Source organism: Canis lupus, chromosome 5, assembly GCF_011100685.1.
Source record: "Canis lupus familiaris isolate Mischka breed German Shepherd chromosome 5, alternate assembly UU_Cfam_GSD_1.0, whole genome shotgun sequence".
Classification (NCBI taxonomy): domain Eukaryota; kingdom Metazoa; phylum Chordata; class Mammalia; order Carnivora; family Canidae; genus Canis; species Canis lupus.
The window spans coordinates 32,249,162-32,272,976 of NC_049226.1; the positions used below are offsets into that span (position 1 = coordinate 32,249,162).

General features: G+C 59.0%; 4 protein-coding genes and 2 non-coding genes across 17 annotated transcripts; 3 read left to right on the top strand and 3 right to left on the bottom strand.

Moving 5' to 3' along the window:
• The first annotated feature begins 97 nt into the window (after nt 1-97).
• C5H17orf49 (chromosome 5 C17orf49 homolog) lies at nt 98-2,949 on the top strand. Of its 7 annotated transcripts, none has more exons than XM_038536595.1 (6): nt 99-259; nt 450-544; nt 1,094-1,195; nt 1,833-2,062; nt 2,265-2,369; nt 2,682-2,949. In XM_038536595.1, the coding sequence occupies exons 1-6, from the start codon at nt 239-241 to the stop codon at nt 2,744-2,746; spliced, it is 618 nt and encodes a 205-aa protein (XP_038392523.1). In that variant the 5' UTR covers nt 99-238; the 3' UTR covers nt 2,747-2,949. The 7 variants fall into 7 exon arrangements, with proteins under 7 accessions (XP_038392526.1, XP_038392523.1, XP_038392524.1 ...); XM_038536596.1 differs by having other exon boundaries at nt 1,833-2,023; XM_038536597.1 differs by having other exon boundaries at nt 1,833-2,023; nt 2,686-2,949.
• A 102-nt stretch (nt 2,950-3,051) lies between these two features.
• MIR195 (microRNA mir-195) lies at nt 3,052-3,112 on the bottom strand. The gene has a single exon (NR_049332.1). It is a non-coding gene; the product is annotated as a microRNA mir-195 (primary transcript).
• Nucleotides 3,113-3,371: 259 nt separating this feature from the next.
• MIR497 (microRNA mir-497) lies at nt 3,372-3,438 on the bottom strand. Its single transcript, NR_049331.1, has one exon. It is a non-coding gene; the product is annotated as a microRNA mir-497 (primary transcript).
• A 5,180-nt stretch (nt 3,439-8,618) lies between these two features.
• On the top strand, nt 8,619-14,434 carry BCL6B (BCL6B transcription repressor). Of its 2 annotated transcripts, none has more exons than XM_038536603.1 (9): nt 8,619-8,711; nt 9,221-9,411; nt 9,788-10,009; nt 10,121-10,474; nt 10,708-10,832; nt 11,409-11,573; nt 11,657-11,787; nt 11,882-12,019; nt 12,334-14,434. In XM_038536603.1, the coding sequence occupies exons 2-9, from the start codon at nt 9,233-9,235 to the stop codon at nt 12,448-12,450; spliced, it is 1,431 nt and encodes a 476-aa protein (XP_038392531.1). In that variant the 5' UTR covers nt 8,619-8,711; nt 9,221-9,232; the 3' UTR covers nt 12,451-14,434. The 2 variants fall into 2 exon arrangements, with proteins under 2 accessions (XP_038392531.1, XP_038392532.1); XM_038536604.1 differs by having other exon boundaries at nt 8,668-8,767.
• A 2,204-nt stretch (nt 14,435-16,638) lies between these two features.
• Nucleotides 16,639-20,569, top strand: SLC16A13 (solute carrier family 16 member 13). The gene is made up of 4 exons (XM_038536610.1): nt 16,639-17,261; nt 17,409-17,552; nt 18,192-18,929; nt 19,631-20,569. Exons 1-4 carry the CDS (start codon nt 17,063-17,065, stop codon nt 19,825-19,827), a joined length of 1,278 nt encoding a protein of 425 aa, XP_038392538.1. The 5' UTR covers nt 16,639-17,062; the 3' UTR covers nt 19,828-20,569.
• A 276-nt stretch (nt 20,570-20,845) lies between these two features.
• SLC16A11 (solute carrier family 16 member 11) lies at nt 20,846-23,526 on the bottom strand. 5 transcript variants are annotated; one of them, XM_038536606.1, is made up of 5 exons: nt 23,314-23,526; nt 22,567-22,774; nt 22,158-22,301; nt 21,222-21,989; nt 20,846-21,135 (listed from the first exon to the last, which is right to left on the bottom strand). In XM_038536606.1, exons 2-5 carry the CDS (start codon nt 22,766-22,768, stop codon nt 20,891-20,893), a joined length of 1,359 nt encoding a protein of 452 aa, XP_038392534.1. In that variant the 5' UTR covers nt 22,769-22,774; nt 23,314-23,526; the 3' UTR covers nt 20,846-20,890. The 5 variants fall into 5 exon arrangements, with proteins under 5 accessions (XP_038392534.1, XP_038392533.1, XP_038392536.1 ...); XM_038536605.1 differs by lacking the exon at nt 23,314-23,526 and adding an exon at nt 23,117-23,269; XM_038536608.1 differs by lacking the exon at nt 23,314-23,526 and adding an exon at nt 22,996-23,240.
• Between the last annotated feature and the right edge of the window lie 289 nt (nt 23,527-23,815).

A 23,815-nucleotide genomic window follows, 5' to 3' on the forward strand; every position in this document is an offset into this window, starting at 1 on the left:
TGAGGCCGGCCCGGAAGTGAGGCGGGGTCTTCCACTCGGGCCTCGCTGGGCGGGCGCCGCCGCCGTCCCCGCTGCGAGGAGGCGGGGAGCGGCCGAGGGAGCCAATCGGCTGCGGGGAGGGACGGGACTTCCTGCGGTGGGCCCCGGGCCGCTCGGTCGCCCGGCTCCCTGGTCCCCGGCGAGGAGGCGGCGGCGGCGGCGGCGGCGGCGTCTCCTCCGTGGGGAGGCGCGCGGGGCCATGACGTCAGCGTCCACCAAGGTTCGCCCTCGCTCGCGGACAGCGCTCCCTGGCGGCCACGGGAGGGCGGCCCCCAACCCCCGCCCTGCCGGCGGCGCCGGCTCTTCCGCCCGGGGTGAGGGGCGGGAGCCGGCCGGGGTGGGGCCAGGGGCTCCGGGCGGGACGGCGCTGGGGTGTGCGCCGGCCCCCCGTGACGCCGCCCCGCCCCCAGGTCGGAGAGATCTTCTCGGCGGCGGGCGCCGCCTTCACGAAGCTCGGGGAGCTGACGATGCAGCTGCATCCCGTAGCCGACTCTTCCCCCGCGGGGTACGTGAGCCGGGCCGGGCCGCGGATTCGGTCACTGACGCGGACGCTCGCCCTAGGGCAGGGGCAGGTGGGAGTGCGCCCTGCGCCTGGCACTGCGCGGAGTGGGTGCGAAGAAGTGCCTGTCGGCGGAGGGCGCGACGGATGCACCGGCAGCCTGAGGCTCCCGCCCCGGACCCGGACCCGGACCCGGGCCACCGCTCCGCCCCGCTGCGGGCGCTGCGCACCGCGACCGGGTTCTGTCCGCAAGACCCCCGCGGGTTGGATTGCCTTCAGCGGTCCCTGACAGCAGCCGCTTCGCGCTGGTGGGGGAGAGACTTTCTTCGTTATAACGTGGCTGTCGGGACAGGTGTGGTTGGGGGTCCTCAGGATTCCCACCGGGCGTTAAGAGCTTTTTTTTTCTTTTCTTTTCAAGGAAGCCCTCTTTAGGGACCCATAGAAGGGGCCCCAGGGTCTGGGGGGTGGAGGCTGGTTGCTGTGGCCTGCACAGCCTGTGGGCTGGCCGCACACCCCCCTCTTCCCACTTTCGCTGTTCCCTCTCCTCTCTGACAGTGCCAAGTGGACGGAGACGGAGATAGAGATGCTGAGGGCTGCCGTGAAGCGGTTTGGGGACGATCTTAATCACATCAGCTGTGTCATCAAGGAACGGACAGTGTGAGGGAGGGTGGCCGGCAGAGGAAGGGGGGTGGGCACGTTCTTCCTCCGCACCCGCCTTCCATCTCTTCCTGAGAACTCCCAACTCTACCTCGCTGCTAGTTCTGTTAGCATCTCCTCCAAGATTAAAAAAATAAAAGAGTGGGTCAGAAGTTACTGAAATGCTATGGTAACCGGGACCTTCCAAGAATTTTATTTTGGGGTTGCCCGAGATACCCAACAATTGAATTCTGTGATGGGAGTTCCCTGGTGGTTTATGCAGCTCCTTGGAGATTCTGCTGCGGTGTTTCTGGGGATGCTGTGATTCTGAACTAGTTGAGCGGGATCTTCTCCTAAGTCTCAGTCTACCTGTAGTTCACCAGGGCTTACCTGGTGGCCTTCCAGATCTGCACATCTCTCCCAGAAGAGAATGAGGCAATGGGTTCAGGGAGTCCACTCATCACATTCTGTCCGTTCTGAGTGTACACAAAGCTTCAGGGGAAACTGAGAGCCCTGCCAAAGGGGTGGGGCCCTGACGGTGATGCTCATGAAGGGGCTCCCCAGGATTCCTTCAGAGTGGCCCATTGCCCCTGCCCCTCCCCACCCTTCCCTAAGTCGCTGTGAGGACTCTCTTCCTAACCCACTCTCGTCTCTCCAGGGCTCAGATAAAGGCCACAGTGAAGCGCAAGGTATACGAAGACTCTGGCATCCCTCTTCCAGCTGAGTCACCCAAGAAAGGGGCCAAGAAGGTGCCATCCAGTGTCTTGTCACCTCCTCCAGCCGCCCCTCCACCAAGCAGCACCAGTGTCCCTGAGGCCGGGGGCCCCCCCATAAAGAAACAGAAGGCTGGTGAGGGCTGCAGAGCTGCCACGGGGGCAGGGGATGGGGGTAAGGTCCTGTCCAAGGTTCAAAAGTTCACAGGTTCGGGAGAGAATCGGGGGCTGGGTCAAAGAACAGATCTCTTCCTTTCCCTGTCAGGGTTCCCAGACAGCTGCTGGGCTGTCAGAGGGAGTGGGGGCTTGAAGCTTTGGGAAGCTGGGGAGCAGTCAGAGAATCTAAAGCCCAGCTTACCACCTCCCCACCCCCCCAGATGTGACACTCAGTGCTCTGAATGACTCGGACGCCAACAGCGACCTGGTGGATATTGAAGGGCTGGGTGAAACTCCTCCAACCAAGAAACTAAGCTTCGACCAGGGTAGGGGTCCTCCTCCTCTCACTCTCTGGCCAGTTGAAAGGGGGGGTGGAGACTCAGCTTTGACCAAGGTAGGGGTCTTTCTCCCACTCCCAGGCTAGCTGTGGGGGGGCGGGGTGCTCACTTGGACAGCAGGGGAGAGTCTCCATAGGAGCCCCCTCCTGTGCACAGAGGTCTCGGAAGAGAAGGTTCCCTGGTATGCAGTGCAGGGGGGATTGGGTCAGCAACGAGCCAGGTACTTTGGGGAGGTAGGAGTGGTCTTGGCAACATTCTTGGGGCTCGCTCCATCTCGGCCCATTTTGCTTCCTGTTCCAGACAGCTTGACCCTGGAATCTGGCCTTCTCATGACCTCTGCTGACCCCCCTCTGCTCTCTCGCTGAGCCTTCCACCTCTCACCCCTGTCACTGTTCCCTCTGGACCTGTGAATCGCCCAGGACTCCGAGCAAGTCTGCACGAGAGAAGGTCAAGAGGCTGCTGGGGCAGCACACCTTTGCAGTTCTGTGCGAGCATCGGCCCCCAAGCCCTCTGACCTCCAACTGACAGACTTTTTTTTATACAGAAAACAATAAAGATTGTTCCCTCAGCCTGGTGTGTTTGGCATAACATTATTGGGGCGTGGTGGGTGACGGCCTCCCTCCTGAGCCCCAGGGGCTCGGCCCCTCCTCGCAGTGCTCACCACCCTGCCTAGAGCAGCACAGCCAATATTGGCAGACTCTCTTCCCAGTGCCAATATTTCTGTGCTGCTAGAGCCAGGGGAGCTGGGTGTGGGCAACAAAGACTCTACTTTGCTCTCCAAAAGCAGAACCTAACTCCCAAGATCTCTGGCAGTCAGTATTCCTGAGGCTGCGCTAGGGACTTGAGAGGGGCTATTTCCAGTGCTTCCCGACCCCCCCCCCACCACCACCACCACCACCACCACCACCTCACAAAAAGGCCCAGATGTTTTGTGTGTTGCTTCTCCAGGGCAGCCTCTCAGGGCCAAGCCTCAGCGGTGCCTCCCCCACCCTCACCCTAACACCACAGTGTGGTCTGGACGTGGCCACAGTACCGTACAAACCACAGTGTGCTGCTGGGGCGGGAGCAGGACTGGGGTGGGCTGAGAGGAAGGGAGCACAAGATGGTGCTGGGAAGACCCCCAACACCCAGAGCAGAGACTTAGGGAAGGTTTAGAAGGCAAACATGGCCCCAAGAAGCGTTGGGGCGGGCGGGAGGCGCGGGGGCAAGCAACCAGGGCTAGGAGCTGACAAGCACCTGGAGGGAGACAGGCCTAAGGAGTGAGCTGGCAGTGTGATAAGACTGGAACCATCTTCCCTCTGTAGGAACTCTGCTCAGGGGATCCCTAGGGTGGGGTCGGAGGCAGAGGAAACCGGGAATGATCGTGGGGGGCCAACATTCTGCCTCCCGACTCAGCAGAGGCAGGGCCCCAAGGCTTCCTGTGTCCGTCTCTCCCCACCCTGGGTCAGAACCCAAGAGAAAGCAAGGAGAGACACAAGGCTAAGGACAGCAGGGTTGGGAGTTGGCAATCCAGAGGTGGTGGGGCCGGAACATGGTAGGGAGAGGGGGGCCGGAAGTCGCCCTGGGCCCTGGGCCTGCCACAAGATGGAGGCCAAAGGCAGGAAATGGAGACCAGAGAGAGAGGGGAGCAGCAGGGCCCAGGAAGAGGGCTGTCTGGACCTGGGGGCCAGGTACTCAACCCCCAGCACTGTCCCCAGCCCCCACTGTCCCCCCAGGACCCACGCCCGGCCCCCTGCGACGACCCCCATCAGACCATCCACCAGGCCCAGGAAGGCGGGCCCACCCCATAAAGCCACGTTTAAGCTGAGACAAACATGCCTCTCCCCACCCCCACCCAGGGCCTTCCCTCAGCCTTTCCCTCCTGTCCAGGACATGATTCTTAAAAGCACCCCACACCAAGCACAATCCAAGGGCTCGGATCCCTTCCACAAATCAAAATAACATCCTCTGAAACCTAAAAGTTTTCCCCCTACATCCCATTCCACCCGCTACCACCCCCCCTTCCGACACACCCCCCAAAACTCTTAGCAATCAGAAAGATCTAAGATGGTGGGTGTAAGCAGTCTTTTTAGGCCCCGGGGGATGCCAGACCCCTCTCAAGACCCCTATTTGTCCCACACCAGATCCTGCCAAGGCCTCCTGCTCCTCACTCCAGCCTCCATCACCCCCAAACTGAACAACTGCCCCCAGCTCCCATTCTCGGCAGAGCCTTTGTGGGGGTGAAACAAATCAAACACTGTGCTAACAGCTGGGGGTGCTGGGGGGCCTTCTGGTCTCAGCCTTTGGTTCCCATCTGGGGGACTGAAGTTTAGGGGCACAGGGGAAAGCCTCTCCAATCATCCCCCCAGTTCCAAGACTGACAAAGCCCAACCCCACCCCAGCACGCACCTCCAAACCTCCCCCCCAACCGCCACGTCTCTCCTGAAAACAGGGGACACTTCCCTCCTCACTTACCTCAGCTACTCTCCCCTGAGATCCTGGTCCCCTATTTTGAAGGGAGCAAAATTTGGGGTGCATCCCTCACATTTGGGGTGCAGGAGAAAGGAGCCGCCCCAGTCGCATCGCTGGCCTCCTTCCTCTCGGCTGGCTCAGGGAGTGGGGAGTGCCCTAGGGAGGGAGGACCCCCACAAGAGAGCTCAGAAGGGGGTTCCTCCATTCCCAGTCAGAATTGGGGACACCCCCCCAAACCCGTCCCAGCCCATCCGTCTCCAACTCGGCGGGAGAGGCAGCTGCAATGCCCCAGTCAGATTCCCCCAACACTACATTCCTCACCCCATCTAGAGGGGTCCCGGGGGCCCCAAAAAATCCCAAAAAAATCTAGGATGTTGGCAGGACGGTCCTGGACTAGCATGCCAAATTTGGGGTCCTCAGATAGCCCCGTTTTTTCAGGAAAATTCTGTCTTTCACCTGCCTCCCGCCAGCCCTGCTCTGTCCCGATGCCAATTTTGGAAGTCACTCCCTCCTTCCTCCTCCCCGTCTCTCCAGGCCCCCCCGCTCGGGGGCTGGGGTCCAGGAAACCTGGCTTCCAGACCGGGGAGGGGGGCCACTCCTCGAAGGGCTAGGGGCCAGGAGGTCAAGCTCATAGCCCCAGTCTTAGGGAAGCAGGAAAGCTCGATTCTCCCCTCCCCCCCCCACCCCCACCCCACCCCCCCCGCTGGTCTCCGTGGTGGTTTAAGGAAAGCCTGGAGGATTGGAATCTGCCATTGCTGTTGCACAGGCAGGTTTTTTTCCTTGGGTTGGGGGGGTGGGCGGTGGGAGGGAGAGAGGGGAGGAGAGCCGAAGGGAGCGGGGACCCAGGCGTGCAGGGCCGGCCCGGCTGACCCCCTCGCCCCTGCGGCCGTGGGGGAGCCCCTCCCCCCACCCACCTCGACCGCATTCCCAGCCCTCTGGCCGCTTTCTGTTTGGGGCTCTGACCCTAGAAACTCTGGGAACATGAATCACCCCCTTACACCCCACCACCACCTCCCCTCGCCCAAGTTCTAACAGCACCACCCTAGTCTGGGGTCTTTCCTTGACAGCTGGGACACCCTATGTCCCCCCCCCTTTCCCGGAAAGTGAGGTGTGCTCCCTTAAGAAATGGGGGTTTGGAGTCTGAAACCACCTTCTTTCCCTCAGATTCATCCAGGCCTCAGAGAAATAAGAGGAGATGTGCTGCCCCCATTACCTTTCCGGATTTCTCCCTTCAAGTCCTTGGGTGTATTTGGGGGTTCAGGCAAGAAAGAGATTTCTTGACTCTGGGGTGAGAGAGAGCTGGCTGTAAGCAAAGGACACCTCAAACCAGCATCATGCTCTGAATTAAGTGAACCCTCGAATCAACTTCGCCTTCATCAAATACACCCAGAGAGTGACAAAACACCCCGAAATAAGGACACCCCAAAACTTTAGTCTCCTACCTTGGTCCCTTGCCTTGTGTCTTTCCCTGGAAAAAGCCTCATGGCTATCTATCTACACATACAGCGGTCTATCCCCCCTCAAAGTAAGTTTCCACAACATTCAAATATGAAGCTTTGCTCTGCCTCAATGACCCACAATCACAGAAGGCCTTCAAACTTGCTCCCAGGTTCCTATTATGTTCTACCTCAAGCTAATTTTTAAAAAACAACAACAAAAAACCCTCCAAATTGAATTTCACGTTCCCCCAAATCTAACCTGAACCTTGAAGCATATATGGCTTCCCAAAACAGACTGCACCCCAAAATCAGCAAGACTATTCTACTTGAAATCAGATTATCCATAGACACCAAAGGCTATGAATTCCCCAAACAAAACCCTCATCCACCTCAAGGACGCCAAGTGGGATGTCCTGATATTCCAAGACGACAGTCTCCAAATTATGGGTGTCAGAATCCCCAAAACTAACAGAGCTGCAAAATCAGCTCCACGCCTCAAACTCACCTCAGGCCTTCTGAATGCAGCCCTCTCCCCCCGCCCCCCCCCCCCAGGGCCCAGAACAATCAAACTAAGTCCACATCCCCTAATAAGCATGCACTCACAACCGACCACATAACACAAAATCAACTCCCTCCTGATAGGAAAGGGAGTCCCCCCAGGTGGACGCCCACCTCCAAACTGAGCAGAGACCGCCCCATTACCCCTTACATGCCAAAGCCACATCACCGTCCTGAATCCCTAGTGATCCGGGATTCCCAGTTCCTCAGAGTTCTTGCCTGCACCCAAATAAAGGTATGCTCAAGTCTGAAGAGGAGGACCCCAGGCCTGGGTGCACAGCTCCATGGGTGATGGGCGGTCATTTCTGGGCGCCTGTGCAAGATGCACAGCCTGGCTTTGCAGCTACACTGATAGCTCTGCACCCTACCCCCCCCCAAACATTGCCACCCCCAACTCTCCCCAGACAAAATATGAGGGTGAGACCCGTGCCTATCTCCCAGATCAGGAACCTAAAATTAGGGTTATCAGCCCCTCCTGCCCTCTCTCCTTGCTTTTACCCGGAGACCTTCCCAGTCTTCTTTCCTTTCTTTTTCCACCCCACCCAACTTTCGGATTAATGTTCACTAAAAATTCAACTCTACCGACCGATTAATAGTGTCTAGCTTAATTAGAAAAAGAAAAGCCTGAGCTCCCAAGGTTCAGACCCCACTCCTTGTCTCCCCTCCGTCTCCCCTCCACCCCCCCTCCCCCAGTTCCCTTGCTCCCGAAGCCCGCTGGATTTCTCACCCCCAGATTAGGAACCCCAGCCTCGGAGGACAGTGTCCTCTGTCGCCTAACTCTCCCTCCCCTCGCCCAACCTTCGTCCCCTCCTAAGGAGGCCGAGGGACAACATGACCCGGCGCAAAGGGGAGGAGGACGAAGGTTTCAGCCGCTCAGACCTAGTGGATCCTGCGCCCCGGTCCGAGTGGACCCCGGCCGGGCGGAGACCGCGAGGCGAGGCTAGAGCTCGTCCGCCCCCTCGTGGAAGGAGTCACACATTGCCAGGGTTCGCCTCCCTGCCGCGCTGGACCCCGGCGCCCCGCCAGCCCCCGAGCGCAGCCGACGGGCGGGGGCCCGAGGCCCTAGTGAGCGGGCACTGGGGGAGGGCGAGCGCCCTTTGGGCGGGAGGCTGGCTCTCTGGATCCCTAAAAGGATTCAGAAGGGAGTCTGGAGCCAGAGTCCCGACGCCCGGGTCTCCTGCGCTTCTCCCGACCCCCACCCCCCACCCGGGGCTTTCCCCACCTCCTCGAGGGGAAGCAGCTGGCGGAGCCGTCCGGTCGCATGACAATGGAAGGAAACGAGCTAGAAATCACATCCGTCCCCTCCAGGTCCCGCCCGATCCGAGCCCCCCTTTTGGTAGGCCCTGCTGCAGGAGCCTGTCATTCACACCGCACCCTCCCGCCATCTGAGCCCCCACGCGAGTCCACCGTGGCCTCCCCAAACCTGGCGTCTCGCTGAGCTCTCCTCTAAGTCCCTCGATACCGTACGTCGGAAGGGGGACTTGTGCTCCATTTACTCTCCAGGTCACAGGCACCCCCTTTCCAAAAGCCAATAACACCGCTTTTCGCTTGCCCCAGGCCCCCTCGACGACCCGGGGTCACCCACATTGTCCAATCTCGATATCCCCAATTCCGGAGTCCCATCCCCGGTCCCACGTTCAGAGGCCCAAGACCCCCGATGTGACGACCACCCGGCGTCCCTGAGGTCCCGCCCTCGGGCCGGAGACCCCGCCCCGGGCTCGCCATCTGGAGAGCGCGGGAGGAAGGAAGGATACAGACCCAGGCGTTCACCCCACCTCCACCCCCGCCCCCGCCATCCCGGCCAGATAAAGGCGCGGAGTCCAACAGGGGAGAGAGACCCCGCCCCCCTGAGAAGAGCAGCCGCAGCCCCTGCAGGACAGGGGTAAGGACCGTGGACTGAGGGAGCCGGGCTCCTGGGTCCCCAAGAAGGGGTTGCTGGTGAGAGGAAGACTGAGATCAGTTATGAGGTTCCAGACGAGGGGGTCCGGGACCAGACAGTAGCGGAATTCGGTGGTTCGGTTGGGGTTTGGAGGGGTGCGGACCGCAGGCCGTCCGAGGTGTCCGGGCAGGTGGCTCACTCGAGATTCGCGCGCCCGGCGAGGCCGAGGGGAGCGGGGTGTTGCACGGGCACCGAGCGCTGCAAACCGAGGGCGCTGCTGGCCGATTGCCTACGCTGGGCGTCGACGCCGCGGCCTGGGAGCGTCCAACTCGCGCCAGGCACCCTGGAGGGGTCTCAGGTGGGGGGGAACTAGCTCCGGGGAGCCCAGCGCATTAAGAATTAGACGGTTCGGGGCGGGTGGGGGGCTCGGCTCCCGCTGCCCTGCAGCAGAGGCGGGGCGAACTGCGGAGGGAAGGCGTCTGAGCCCCGCCTGGGTCCCTGGGCGCCCGCAGGCCTGCGTCGCGATGGGTTCCACCGCCACCCCCGAGGGCGCGCTGGGCTACGTCCGCGAGTTCACTCGCCACTCCTCCGACGTGCTCGGCAACCTGAACGAGCTGCGCCTCCGCGGGATCCTCACTGACGTCACGCTGCTGGTTGGCGGGCAACCCCTTCGAGCTCACAAGGCGGTTCTGATCGCCTGCAGGTTGGAGGGGTAACTCAGGGGGGTGGCGCGGGATCCGAAGGGAGAGGGGTGGAGCCAGAAGGTCTTTGGCAGGGGATCCCAAGCCAAGCCTTCCAGAAGCAGGAGACTGGGGCACCTGGATTGTTGAGCATCTGCCTTTGCCTCAGGTCGTGATCCTGGGGTCCTGGAACGGAGTCCCCCATCAGGCTCCCTGCAGGGAACCTCTTTCTCTGTGTCACTCATGAATAAACAAAATCTTTTAAAAAAATAAATAAATAAAGAGGCCAGAGGAGGTTGAGCCCCTCAGGGGATTGGGGGGGAGGTGGGGCTTTCTACGGTGGCACGTGTCTCCCTGGGTTACCCAGGCCCTAAAGTAGCCTATCTGCCCTCTTTCCAGCGGCTTCTTTTATTCAATTTTCCGAGGCCGTGCTGGAGTGGGGGTGGATGTGCTCTCCCTGCCTGCGGGCCCAGAAGCCGGAGGCTTCGCTCCTCTTCTGGACTTCATGTACACTTCACGCCTGCGCCTCTCTCCAGCCACTGCACCAGCCGTCTTGGCGGCTGCCACCTACTTGCAGATGGAACACGTGGTCCAGGCCTGCCACCGCTTCATCCAGGCCAGGTGAGAGAGCCCCAGCTTCGGAGTCCTCTGTTGGGTGAGGTGGCATCCCAGGTGTCAAGGGCAGAGGCCAATTTTAGGAAAAAGCACTAACATCCATCGCACTTGTCCCAGCTACGAACCTCTGGGCATCTCTCTGCGACCTTTGGAGGCGGAACCCCCCACACCCCCGACAGAACCTCCGCCAGGCAGTCCCAGGCGCTCCGAAGGGCACCCAGATCCACCTACTGAGTCTCGCAGCTGCAGTCAAGGCCCCCCCAGTCCAGGCAGCCCAGACCCCAAGGCCTGCAACTGGAAAAAGTACAAGTTCATCGTGCTAAACTCTCAGGCCTCCCAAGCAGGGAGCCTGGCCGGGGAGAGGAATTCTGGTCAACTCTGCCCCCAAGCCCGGCTCCCCAGTGGAGACGAGGCTTCCAGCAGCAGTGGCAGCGGCAGTGAAGAAGGACCCATTCCTGGTCCCCAGAGCAGGTACAGAACCTGGAACCTCAGGAATTTGTAGAGGCCAACCTCAGCTAGGAGGCAGAGCCGTTGCGCCTGGGTGGTCAGCAGCAGGGAGTGAGGGGGCAGCACAATTAGATTTGGCTCACTGGTCAGTATGGCTCACCTCCAGGGGAAGGTCTTTGGCTCTAAGTCCTCCAGGTGAGACCCTCCCTCCACAAAATCTCTCCTAACCTTTTTCTCTGGGCTTGCCACCTGCCTAGGCTCTCTCCAACTGCTGTCACAGGACAGTTCAAATGTGGGGCTCCAGTCAATACCCCGCATCTCCTCACAGCCCCAGCTCAAGAAACCACTGGATCACACTCTGGACAGGCTTGTCCACCACCAGGTAAGAGCCCTTCCTTTTACCTCCTCCTTGGCTTTTCTTCTGGGGCTGCTCCAGGCGAGTGTTTGGGCCAAAAGCAAAGGCCTGTCCCAGTTACTGCAAATTGGAATCACCTGGGGAGCTTTTAAAACTGCCATTGCCCAGGTCACACCCCACAGATCAAAATGTCTAGAAGTGGGAGCCAGGAATTGGTATTTTTTAAAGCTTTCCCTGAGCAGCAAAGCCTGGGAACTCCTGGCCTCTGCCCATCAGGGCTGAGTGCTGGGCCCAGGACTCGGCAGGGCCTCTCCGGCAAGCTGTGAAGCAGAGTAGTAGTCCAAGAGAGGACACAGAAACAGAAACTTCCACCCAGTAATTGGGGCCTGCACCTACCACCACCACTATTGAAGAGATTAGCAGAGTATTCCGCAGTCAGACAGACATGAGGTCGGATCTTGGCTTGTCCTCATATTAACCATGTAACCTTGAGTAAGTCAGATGAACTCCAGGAACCTTAGCAGTAAACTGGGAAAAAGAAAATCCATCTCCAATGTGGTTTGAGGATTCACTGGAATCGCCATTACCCATCCCTGCTCCCAGGAAGTGAATTTTTCAGCTGCCAGAACTGTGAGGCTGTGGCTGGGTGCTCATCGGGGCTGGACCCCTTGGCTCCTGGTGATGAGGACAAGCCCTACAAGTGTCAGCTCTGCCGATCTGCCTTCCGCTACAAAGGCAACCTGGCCAGTCACCGCACGGTGCACACAGGTAAGGGAGGAGGGGGCCCTGGCCTTCCTGCCTGCAGGTGTCCTGGGGCGGAGTCCCTGACCTCCCTTCCACCCTGCCTCCAGGAGAGAAGCCCTACCATTGTTCCATCTGCGGAGCCCGCTTTAACCGGCCGGCCAACCTGAAAACCCATAGTCGCATCCATTCGGGAGAGAAGCCCTATAAGTGTGAGACGTGCGGCTCACGCTTTGTGCAGGTACGCAACCCGTCTCCCAGCCCGCTCCGAGGCAGATTTGCAGGAGGGCGGGGCGGGCCGTCGGGGCGCTCTCTGAGGTCGCCCTGCTTCCCAGGTCGCGCACCTGCGCGCGCACGTGCTCATCCACACCGGGGAGAAGCCCTATCCTTGCCCTACCTGCGGCACTCGCTTCCGCCACCTACAGACCCTTAAGAGCCACGTTCGCATCCACACAGGAGAGAAGCCGTACCACGTGAGTACCTGCGCGGGTGGCCACCTGGGGGCGGGGCTCTGAGAGCTCCTCGGAGTGGGCGGAGCCCGGGGGGAGAAGGGGCGGGGCCGCGCGTAGGGGAGCCCGCGCACCGAAGTGAGGCTCCGGGACCAGCCAGAGAGGGAGGAAACTTCGCTGAAGAGGGCGGGGCCTCTGTCCTTTGCCTCCGCCCGGGGATCCGGGAAGACGCCGGGGTCGTGGGCTTCTCTTCTGCCAAGGGTTGGGCACTTGCGCATCGGAGTCCTCGCGCGGGGGGTAGGGAGCTGACCCGGCTGTCCTCACTTGTCCTCCCACAGTGCGAGGCCTGCGGCCTTCATTTCCGGCACAAGAGTCAGCTGCGCCTGCATCTGCGCCAGAAGCACGGAGCTGCTACCAACACCAAAGTGCAGTACCACATTCTGGGGGGCCTCTAGCTGAGCGCCGGCCCGGATCCCACCCGGATCCCAATCGCTTCCCGGAAGCCGGGACGGCCGCGGGCTCACGGCTGGCTTCCCCCTCGGGCTTGGGTGTGCAAGGCCCCTCCAGTATCAGAAACTGCCACCACCACCTTCGGTTATCACTGGGGAGAGCGGGGGTGGCAGATCTCGGCTTGATCTGCCTCTGTTTTGCTGGTCAAAACCTCTTCCCCACGATCAAAATGGTTTCTGGAGGAGACAGCCAGCTGGGAGCTGGGGGCGGGGAGAGACTGGCAGTGGGGGGGTAATAGTCCTCCACCTGCAGCCCTCCCCTTCTCATTTGGTTTATCTGTAAATATAATTTATTGAGGCCTGTGGGTGGCACCAGGGCCTTCACTCTATTGCATTCCCCACTTCCCTCCTCTACAAGTGTGACCAAAAGTGACCTGAGGCACTGTAGGTGAGGTCACACATAGCTCTGCTGGCAGAGATTAGCACTTGGCTGTCTCCTTTGGCTTGACTATTTTATGTGTACTATTGTCATAACTTGTATCTTTAGAATTGTTGTTTCTCCTGTGTGTGTCTGATTGTTGGTTTGTTTAAAACAGAGAAAGGGTCCCTCTGTCTTGTCCCTCGAAATCCTAGGTCTGGAACCTTATTTGTTCTAGGGGCAGCTCTGTGGACATGCGGGGTTCTGGAAGTGGGTCAGGAACCCTCTTCGATATTCTGGATATTGTAGGTTCTCTAGCGAGCTAGAACTGCATATAGACTTTCCTCTGGTTCCAAGACTTAGAGGAACGTTTTTGGTGAGCCAGAAATGGAAGTAAGAAGTGTTTCTGGGGGCCATTGATGTAAGGGCTTTGGCAATCTTGGAACTGGAGGGATGATTGTAGGGGCTTTCTCTTATGGCCCCAACTGTCCTGTGAGTCTGGTCACCTAGGATTGGCTCTATTGTGTCAATCTGTCATGATTGGGCTTTCATCGAGCCCAGGATCCTCCCAGTGGGGCCTGTTCCCAGCACTGGGTTGATCCCTTCCTTATCAGAGATGACTCAACCCTTTCTGATTCTGCCCAGAATGGTATGACCGATGCAAGAATTAAACTCTATCTTGACTAGAAGATAGAGAGTCATGACCAGTCCTTTACTGTAGCAGTGTCTGGGTTCACATATTCCTTGGGGTTCTCTCTACCTGAGAGAAGCCCCTTCTTCCTTTAATGGGTTTTTAGACATCTTCTGGCAAGTGTCGGAATTCCAGAAACTTCTTTGCCTCTAGAAGTCACAGGTGCTTGGTAACTTTCTTACCTTAGAAAAGCGAAGTCTGTGACCTGGCCTAACCATCACTGCATTCCTGTCTGGAATGCACTAGAACCTTCCACAGGGAGACAAAAGGGGCTGAGTTCCATTCCAGATTCGCTGTAGTTTGGGATTATGACTGGGATTACTGTTGGGATTAGGTATTTAAAAGATTGAAAAGAGTAATTGACTGATGAGCCTTCTGGCTGACCAAGTATCTGGGTAGGACTAAGAGGTTGGTTGAGGGGACATGGTCTTTGGTATAGGCCAAGTAGGTAGAAAGTTGGGAATGGGATTGCTTCTTAATTAGATGGAATGTCTGGAATGTGAGATGATACTCAGAAACCTCGGTTTACAGTCCTTCTCCTGTTGCCTTGGGAGCTGTTTGATTGTGGGTTTTGGGTGGAGGTTAGAGAGCACTTTGAATTGTGTCCCGTGGGGCTTCCTCAAGATAGGTCAGGACCAATGGCTGCCACTTGAGGACAAGTGAGAAAACAACTTTTCTTTATCATTCCTCCTTCCTGTCCACTGCAGGATTGAAGCAGGGAAAGCAGAAGAGAGCTGTGAGAAGGAACCTTTTTTTTTTTTTTGGTTTTGTTTTGTTTTGTTTTGTTTCCCAATTAGATGGGCAGGTGTAGAGCGCCAAGGGGTAGAAATGTTAGATCTTGCCAGATCAGAATCTTGGAATAAAGAAGTCTCTCTGTGCTACCTGCTGTGTCCAGGTTCTTGTCTGGGAGGATTTGGGAATGGAGTGAAATGGGGGAAAAAGGGTTTCATTCCTCCTGGATTCCATCTTGTGTTCTGTGCCCATTTGACCACCCTATCCCATCTGACACTTTCAATGGCCCTGTTCTCCCCCTTCCCTACCCTTGCCTTCCGGCTCATTGTGTAGGAACCAGTGACTTCATGAAGTTTCTCCGGAGCCACCTGCATCCTGCTGCTCTGAAGTCACTTCCTGCCTGAGGTGTGGAGGCAGCAGGGAGAAACCAGGAAGGCACTAATAATATCAAGAGGCTGGGGGATGCATCTGTGCTGGGGATCATAATGCTTGGGACACTGCCTACCACCACCACCAAGGAAAATGGATAGGACTTAGGTCCCCTGAGGACAGGAAAGTGTGCAGGTGGCAGTGAGAAGGTTGATATATGTGGTTAGAGCCAACAGCTAGCTCTACTCCTCCCCCAGCAGTGGAACCTTAGAATCTATCCAGTGCCCAAGGCATGCTTCTCTTGCACCCTTTCCCTGTCCCATGTGTGTCTTGGGTGTGGAACTCTGTTCTGCCCGTGGGCAGAGGGTCACTAATTCTGTTAAGTTACCTCCCTTTTGGGCTTAAATTCTTCATCTGTGAAATAAGTCCATTAACATGGTCTGCGGTTCCTTTCGACATTTGTGGTTGTGTTTCTCCATCTTAAAACTCATGACCTAGATTAGAGATTTTTTTTAAGTAAAAAGAAAGGAAGAAAGGAAGAAAGAAAGAAAGAAAGAAAGAAAGGAAGAAAGAAAGAGAAAGAAAGAAAGAAAGAAAGAAAGAAAGAAAGAAAGAAAGAAAGAAAGAAAGAAAGAAACAGCAGCTTATGCCCTGTTGAAAATGAGGCCTGCTAATCTTATGTATCCCCTCCTACCTGTCAGGTCCTGAATGAAGCATTCTAGTGCATAGGGTTTCTAATTCGATTCTCCCTGACAACCCTCAAAAGTAGGTACTATTATTATCACCAAATTTACAGTTAGGAAAACCAGCTGAGAGGTTCAATGTCTTAGAGACCCTTAAAGATGACACACTGCTATACTAGGTTAAACAGACACATTGATTTCTAAGTCTTGGCACATTTCCCACCTGCCAAAGTTTTAAGTCCACTTAACAAAGTTTGTTATTTCCTACATATAAAATTATAAGGCTCAGTTCACTCTTTGATATTACACAGCCCCCACGAGCCCGGGGGGCTCCATCGGGTAAGCCTTGGACTCTATTTCAGCTCAGGTCGTTGATCTCAGGATAGGGAGATTGAGCCCCCTGTAAGGCTCCACACTGAACAAGGAGCCTGCTTAAAATTTTCTCTGCCCCCACTTCTCCCCCCAGCCCTCCCCACCCCACATGCACTCTCTCTGTAAAAAAAAAAAAAAAAAAAAAATCCTCCTTCCCTAAGGTTGCAAGGTCAGGATCCTAGGGAGCATGGATTACAGTGGAGAAACAGAAAGCCAAGCCATCGATGTTACATATGGTGGAGGACTGCCTACTTGGGTAGGAGGAGTTGACTGCTCCCCTGCTAAGAGTTCATGTCTTTCAGTCAACCCCATCAGGGGATCAAAACCCGCTGTTAGCAAATAGTTTTAGCAGAGGGTGGAGGAAAAGAGTTCAGCCCCACCGAGGGAGGGGTGTAGGTGGTGCTGGGGAGGTCCTGAGTGCGCTCACAGCCGCCCTTCCTCTCTCGAGTTATTTTTGGTTTCTGTGACTTGTAGATTTCCTGTTAGCGACCACAGAAGCAACAGGAACTGAGTCGCCGCTGCAGAAACGAACGCCAGCCTCCCACTGGTCTCGTCCTGGGCCCCTGAGCCCCCAGGGATCCAGGCATGTAGGGTTTGGCGTACTCAGGCCCTAGGGCAGGTATCTCGTTTGACTCCGCGCAGGAAGCCTCTGTTCACCCCCGACCTGACCTCGCCATTGGACCCCCCATTAAGCAAGTGGGTGTCTTCCTCTCCTGAACCGGGTGACCCGCCACCTAGCCCCGTGAACTCCCCACGTGAGAGTCGCGGTGCGGGAATGTGGACAGACGGGCCGGTTAGGGGGCCGGAGACGCAGCAGCCTCCCGGTAGGTCCCTAGTCACGCGGGGCCCATCCAGTCGGCCTCCAGCGATCCCCTCCTGACGCATGCGCTGCACTCACTGTCCCGGTCCAGTACGCAGCTCTAAGCCCCGCCCCGCCCTCCGGGCTCCACCCCCGCACGGGAGTCCTGCTTCCCCACCCGCGGCGGGTGGACCCGGGCCGTGGCCAGGTCCGGCAGGTAGCTGACGCCTGCAGTGATAAGACGGATAACCCACCGGGAGACCGGCCGCCTCCTGGCTCCGGGCTGAACGTCTGCGCCCCCGGCTTCCCGCCCCGGACCGGTCCCGCCCAGGCCTCGACAGGCTGCGCTTGGCCCGCGGAGCCACACCCCCGGGAGCCGCTCGCCCCACCTAGGCCGCTGGGCTGGGTCCCTCCGTCGTCGGTGCCTTCCCCGGCGGCAGCAGCAGCCTGCGCTCCGCCGCGAGGCCGGGCGGCTGGGTGCGCAGAGGTGGAGGGTCCCGCGCCCTGCTCCCGCCCCGGGCGCGCGGGGCGGCGGCAGCCCGATCCTCTCGCCGATGGCGCACAGGGCCGAGCCCCCCGACGGGGGCTGGGGGTGGATGGTGGTGCTCTCCGCGTTCTTCCAGTCGGCGCTGGTGTTCGGGGTGCTGCGCTCCTTCGGCGTTTTCTTCGTGGAGTTAGTGGCGGCGTTTGAAGAGCAGGCGGCGCGGGTCTCCTGGATCGCCTCCATAGGGATCGCGGTGCAGCAGTTCGGGAGTGAGTGCCGCGCCGGCCCGGAGGCCTGCCACCCTCCCTCGGAAGGGAAGGGAGCTGCGGGGACGCGGGAGAGGACAGGGCGGGGCTGGGGAGACCCTGGCGGAGGCCGCCGGAGAGCTTCGCGGACCGCGTCTTCCTCTTTCTCAGGCCCGGTGGGCAGCGCCCTGAGCACAAAGTACGGGCCCAGGCCGGTGGTGATGGCCGGGGGCATCTTGGCCGCGTCGGGGATGCTGCTCGCCTCTCTTGCTACCACCTTGACCCACCTATACCTCAGTATCGGGCTGCTCTCAGGTGAGGCCCAGGACGTGGGCAGGAGAGGGCTAGCCGGCTCCGGACTCTCACCTTCTTTCCTGCCCCTTCCCAGAGGCTTACAGGAGGAGCTGGCACCTGTACCAGAGGGCAAGTCTTAGGAGGGATGACTAAAGTGATCAACATGGTGTGGGCATATTGAGAAATTCAAAGTTGTGGAAGCCAGAATATGCAAGCCCAGGGCTGATGGGGCTGGAGTGTAAGGAAGAATTAGCATAACGTTGTGCCAGGTCCTGTGGCTGCTGATATCATTATCCAGTTTACAAACAGACAAAACAAGGCTCTGGAAACTTATGTAACTTGCCAGACCAAGATCATTCAGCCAGAAGTGGTATAGCCCGTGCCTAACTTCCAAAGTTCTGACCGAGTCACTGCTCTTACGGACAGTATTTCTGAACCTCCACCTGCCGATGAGGTGTTTTACCTGCGTCTTGCAGATGAGGAGAGGAGAACTGAGGCTGGGAGAGTGAATAAAATGCACAGGGTCGTGCGGCTGGGAAGTATTGATACTAGGGTCCTAACCCAGGCCTGTGCTGCGTTCTCTTGCTACCCATGGTGGAATCACTGGGTGCCCTGGGCTCCCTAAGGGTCCCCCAATCCCTGTTTCTTCCTTTTCCACAGGCTCTGGCTGGGCCCTGACCTTCACTCCGACCTTGGCTTGCCTGTCCCGTTACTTCTCTCGGAGGCGATCCCTGGCTACAGGGCTGGCACTGACCGGCGTGGGCCTCTCTTCCTTTGCGTTTGCCCCACTATTCCAATGGCTGGTCAGCCTCTATGCCTGGCGAGGGGCTCTACTGCTGGTGTCTGCCCTCTCCCTCCACCTGGTGGCCTGTGGTGCTCTCCTCCGCCCACTGTCCCTGATGGAGGATCCTGTTGTGGGGGGCCCTGGGGCCCAACTCACCTCCCTCCTTCATCACGGCCCCTTCCTCCGTTACACTGTTGCCCTCACACTTATCAACACTGGCTACTTCATTCCCTACGTACATCTGATAGCCCACCTCCAGGACCTGGATTGGGACCCACTGTCCGCTGCCTTCCTGGTGTCAGTTGTGGCAATTTCTGACCTCGTGGGACGTGTGGCCTCTGGGTGGCTGGGAGATGCTGTCCCGGGACCTGTGGCACGGCTCTTGATGCTCTGGACCACACTGACTGGGGTGTCACTGGCCCTGTTGCCCGTGGCTCACACTCCCACGGCCCTGATGGCTCTGGCTGTGGCCTATGGCTTCACATCAGGTGCCCTGACCCCAGTGGCCTTCTCTGTGTTGCCTGAATTAGTGGGGACTGGAAGGATTTATTGTGGCCTGGGACTGGTACAGATGGTCGAGAGCATTGGGGGCCTGCTGGGGGCTCCTCTGTCAGGTAAGAAGGACTGGGTTTCTGGGAGGCAGGGCTCAGGGCTGCCACATCACGCAGTTTAGGGAGGGGACTATTTGCATTCTAGTGTATGTGAATATTGCCCTCCAGTCTGACACAGAACACAGCCTGCATGGCCGGTCAGAGCAACCCCCAAGTGGGTCCATAGGGCAGAGAAATTGGGGCTGTGGAAAGACCCAGAGAAGCTATGAGGGCCCCTTGGCAGGGTGCCTACAGCTTGAGGACCTGGCTGGACTGGGCCAGACATAGCCTGCAGGTGCTGTCTTTTCCCTTGACCTCCTGGGCCCCAGCCCAGGTGTCTGAGCTGTTGGGTCAAAGTTCTCTATGTCCCAGACGCCAAAACTTTCAGATCCTTGACTCTCTCCTCTTAACTATTAACTGGAAGTGTAGAAAGGAGGGCCACACTTGCTTGAAAGAAAAGCACAGGTGTGCCTGTCCACCCCTGGATACCCAAGTGTCTGCTGGCTGGTTTGAGAGGCCCTTTCTGAAGGCAGAAGGGTGGTTGAAATTACCCTCCAGAAATTACCTGTAGAAACCTTGAGACCCCAGAGTCCTCGAGCTCATCTGGTCCTGCCTTGTGAGTTCTAACTCTTCTGAGAAGATGGGTTAAGGATTACTCTCTTCCCTTCATCACTCTCAGGAAATGGCTCACCGATATGTGTTCTTTCTTTCTCTCTTGGACCTAGGATACCTCCGGGATGTGACGGGCAACTACACAGCTTCTTTTGTGGTGGCGGGGTCCTTCCTCCTGGCAGGGAGTGGCATCCTCATGACTCTGCCTCATTTCTGCTCCTTGGCCTCTACCTCCAAGCCTCAGGACCGCATAAGAGAGGCAGTTGAAACCAAAGTCTCTCTGTCCAAGGAAGAGCCAGAAGAGGACTAAACTCCAGAAAGGGGCTGTGAGACCCAGAAAGCCAGACATTGGCAGCACCAGATCTTCCCCTCCTGCCCCATCTTGGTGCCCACAGAACCACAGTGCCTTGAGCATCCTGATCCACCTCCCCCCGGGCAGGCCTGGCAGGGGGAGGTTGCAATGCAAGTGCCAACACCTAGTATTTCCTCGAGGCCTATTATCTCTTCTTTGCTCCCACAACCTCTGCCAAAGAATCCAGGGGCTCAGCCAGCTGCCCAGAGCTCAGAATCAGCTATGAAAACCAAAGGTCAAGAGACTTAACATGTTTTACCTGTGATCTCTAGCATTGCCTACCAACTTTCTTCTCTGAAGACAGACATTTGGGAAAGAGGGATGCCCTTTTGAGATAAAACCGAATAAGGAAACCAAGTCATTGTCAGAAACTCAGAAAGAGCTGGGGCTCATGCCCTGGGATTGGCTGAATGAGCTCATGGCTACGAAGCGGAGGGGAGGTATCCACTTTAACCCTGGACCACAGTTCCTCCCTGTGGCCACTGATCTCCTGTTTCTTGCTGTAGAAGATAAGGGTGGACACAGGGTGGGGGTGGCTTGGGAAGGGGAACTAAAGCTTCGAGAGCTGAAGTCTGGTCCAGCATTTCCCTCAGGCCAGGGACAGGAGCCTGAAATGCAGGGAGGAGTTAGCAGATGGTCCCCTCCTGCCCACCCCCCTCACCCCAACACACTGAAATGCATAGGCAGGCAGCTTCTCAGAGATTCCCTGTTTTGTTTTTCTTGCTTTTTGGGAGAGAGGAAGAGGGAAGCGACTGTGAGGGAGGGGCAGAGGGAGAGAGCACTGGAGAATCTTGAGCAGGCTCCATGCCCAGCGGGGATCCCACTGGGGGCACAATCCCACGACCCTGAGATCATGACCTGAGCCAAAATCAGGTCAGAGGCTTAACAGATGGAGTCCCCCAGGCGCCCCCTTGAATATCTTAAGTAGAAAGAATGTTTTCAGCCTCCTCAACTGGCTGAGTTGGAGCTTGTGAGAAACTGGGTAGAAATTCTTTATTGGGGGAGTGGCTCAAACAAATGGTCAACAAGTGGTGTCCCGAGTGGATTGAGAGCCTCCTGGGGAAAGCAGAGCAACTTGAGTAGTGGGGAGCAGTTCCCCCCTCTCAGGGGGAGGAGAGGTGGCCTGCTGGGAGGCTGGCAGGGAGGCTGGTGGGCAGGAGGGCAGCGCCCCTGGCAGCCCCAGGTAGATGAAGCTGCCAGAGAGGATGAAAGAGCCGCAGGTGAGGAAGGAGGCCGTGAAGTCTCCCGTCTTGTCCCTTAGGAAGCCTGTGAAGAAGGGGAAAGGAATTCAGGGGCCTGGGACCCAGGGGCACAGGATGGTGGCCGAGGGATCTGGTGGCTCAGGCCCTTACCTGACAGCGGGGGGCCCAGAAGCCCCCCAAGACTCATCAGCATCATCACCAGCCCTGTGGCCTGCACGACGCCTCCGAGGCCCACCAGCCCAGGGAGCACACCGAAAACCAGGGGTGCGTAACTTCCCGCGCTGAGCCCGTAGGCCCCCGCCGCGGCCAGCAGGGGCCCCTCGCAACCCTCCGGGCTCCCCAGCAAGGGCGCCAGCCCCACTGCCAGAAGCCCCAGCCCCGTCAGGGCCCCGAACCCCGCCAGCAGCCGCGAGAGGGGCACCCAGCCTTGGTCGGCCAGCCAGCCGCTGACGAGTCGCGCACCCGCATCCCCCACCGCAGCCACCGCCACCACCAGCGCCGCTCCATACCCTCCCAAGCCCCGGTCCAAAGCGTGGGGGGCCAAGTGCACATAGGGGACGAAGTACCCGCCCCCGACCAGGGCTGTGCCCAGAGCAAAGACTAGGAAGGCCCGGCGCGCGAAGAGATCCAGGCCGAATGCAGCCAAGGGCCCGCGGGGTCGCGCCGGGGGGTCGCCAGGGAGCACCAGGGGTCGCAGCAGGGCGCCACAGGGGGCCAGATGGAGGGTAACGGCGCTAAGGAGGAGCAGGGCGCCCCGCCAGCCGTAAGTATCAAGGAGGAGCTGCAGGGTGGGCGCCAGGAGCAGCGAGGAGGCCCCGTTGCCCGTGAGCGCCAGCCCCACAGCCAAGACTCGACGGCGGGAGAAGTACCGGGACAGCGTCCCGAGGGCCGGGGCGAACACCAGGGCCCAGCCAGAGCCTGCGAACCGACAGGACCAGGTGAGGACGGGGAGCTAGGGCACGCGCGCGCCGCAGTGATCCCAGCCCTGACCCTCGCAGGAGGCCCCGCCCCCTTGGCCTCCAGCCCCCAGGAAGCGCCGCTCTCCAACATCACCCCTAAGGGTCCCGGGTGTCCCGCTCCCCTCACCAGCAAGGACGCCCAGGCCGAGGTAGAGGTGCAGCAGACTGCGGGCGAAAGCCGAGAAGACGAAGCCCAACGAGGTGAGGACGCCCCCGACCATCACCACGGGGCGCGCCCCCCAGCGGGTGCTCAGAGCGCTGCCCACTGGGCCTAGGAGGGGGCGGAGTCAAAGGGAGACACGCCCCTGGGCCCCCAGACTCGAGCCAGCCCTTCTAGGCTGCTTGCCAGGCCTAAGCTCCTCCCCAGCCCAACACCCCCCTCCCCTTGACCTCAAGACCCTCTCTTTTTTAGAACTCAATCCCACCGGCTCCCCCTTTCTCGGGTTGTCTGGTCATCAGGTGGGTCCTCCATCACCACGCACACGCTCCGCCAGGCCACCCCGGTGCCCGCCTCCCACCTCGGGGGCCCCCCTCACTGGCTGCCTGCTGCACCGCCAGGGCCAGGGCGCTGACCCACGCAGTGTCCTGAGTGTTCCGGTCAAAGTGCTCCGCGAGGTCAGGGAGGGCAAGGCCCAGGGAGCGCAACAGCCCGTAGGAGAGCCCGTTCACCGCGAAGGCTGCGGCCGCCACCACCCAGCCCCAGCCCCCGTCCGGGGGTCCGGCCGGCTTGGGGGTCATCGCCGTCTGGGGAAGAGGGGAACACACTACGTCTGTGCCTCCTCAGGGACCCGGGCATCCCTGAGATCCAGGTTCTGGCCGCTCGCCCAGGGTGGGCACGTCACCCCGAGCACCGCACGGCGCGGGGGAGGGATGGGAACCAGGCCTAGGGCTACATCTCCGGGGTCCGCGCGAGCTCCCGGGCCCGGGACGCCCCCACCCACACACACCCCTGCCCCTTACCCGACCTCTCCGGGCGGCGGGGGAGGGGAAGGGCGAGGAGCAGCTCGGGCCAGGTGTTCTCCCCGCTTGCTGCGCGGGCGGGGCCCCAGCGGGGAGCGAGCGCGGAGCGCCGGGATGGAGCCCCACCTGGGCCGGCTCTCTCGGTAAACAGAGATCGCCACTGGGGACCGAGTCACCTGGGACGCTGGGGTGCGGAGGGCGGGGGAGGCGACACCTTCAGCCAATCGGCCGAGCCGCGGGGGTGAGGCCAGCCGCTGAGTCCCACGGGGATTGAATTATCTACACACAATCCTTCCACCCCCGCCCGGCTCAAGCCCACGCACCTGCGGCCTGCTGCTCGCGGTGGAAACGCGCGGATTGCCATCCCGGGCAAACCCGGGGCGGATCGGCAACCCTTGCAAATCCTCCAAAGTCTGCCGCGATGAGTATTTTTGTTCTCAGGGACCTTTTGTTGGGGGGGGGGAGGGGGAGCGCAGATAATTGTCGGATATCATATCACCGACCTCCACTGAGTTCTCATTCTTTGTTCAACAATAACCAGCTCTCAAGGGCCAAGCGGAAGAGGATTCCCCCGTTTTGAGGAGCTGTAGTGTGCCAGGCACTTGATGCAAGTCACCTGTTCATGCTCACATGAAACGGCTGAAGAAGATGCCATGCCCATTTTACAGACGAAGTCACCGAGGAATAGAGTGATTAGATGCCTCGTCCCCAAAGCACCCAGCTTAAAGATGGTGGAAATATTTGAATTTGGATCTGTCCAAGTGCAGAGGGTACCAGAGAACAGCAATAGGACTGAAACAGAATGCCACAGTGGAGGGAATGGCC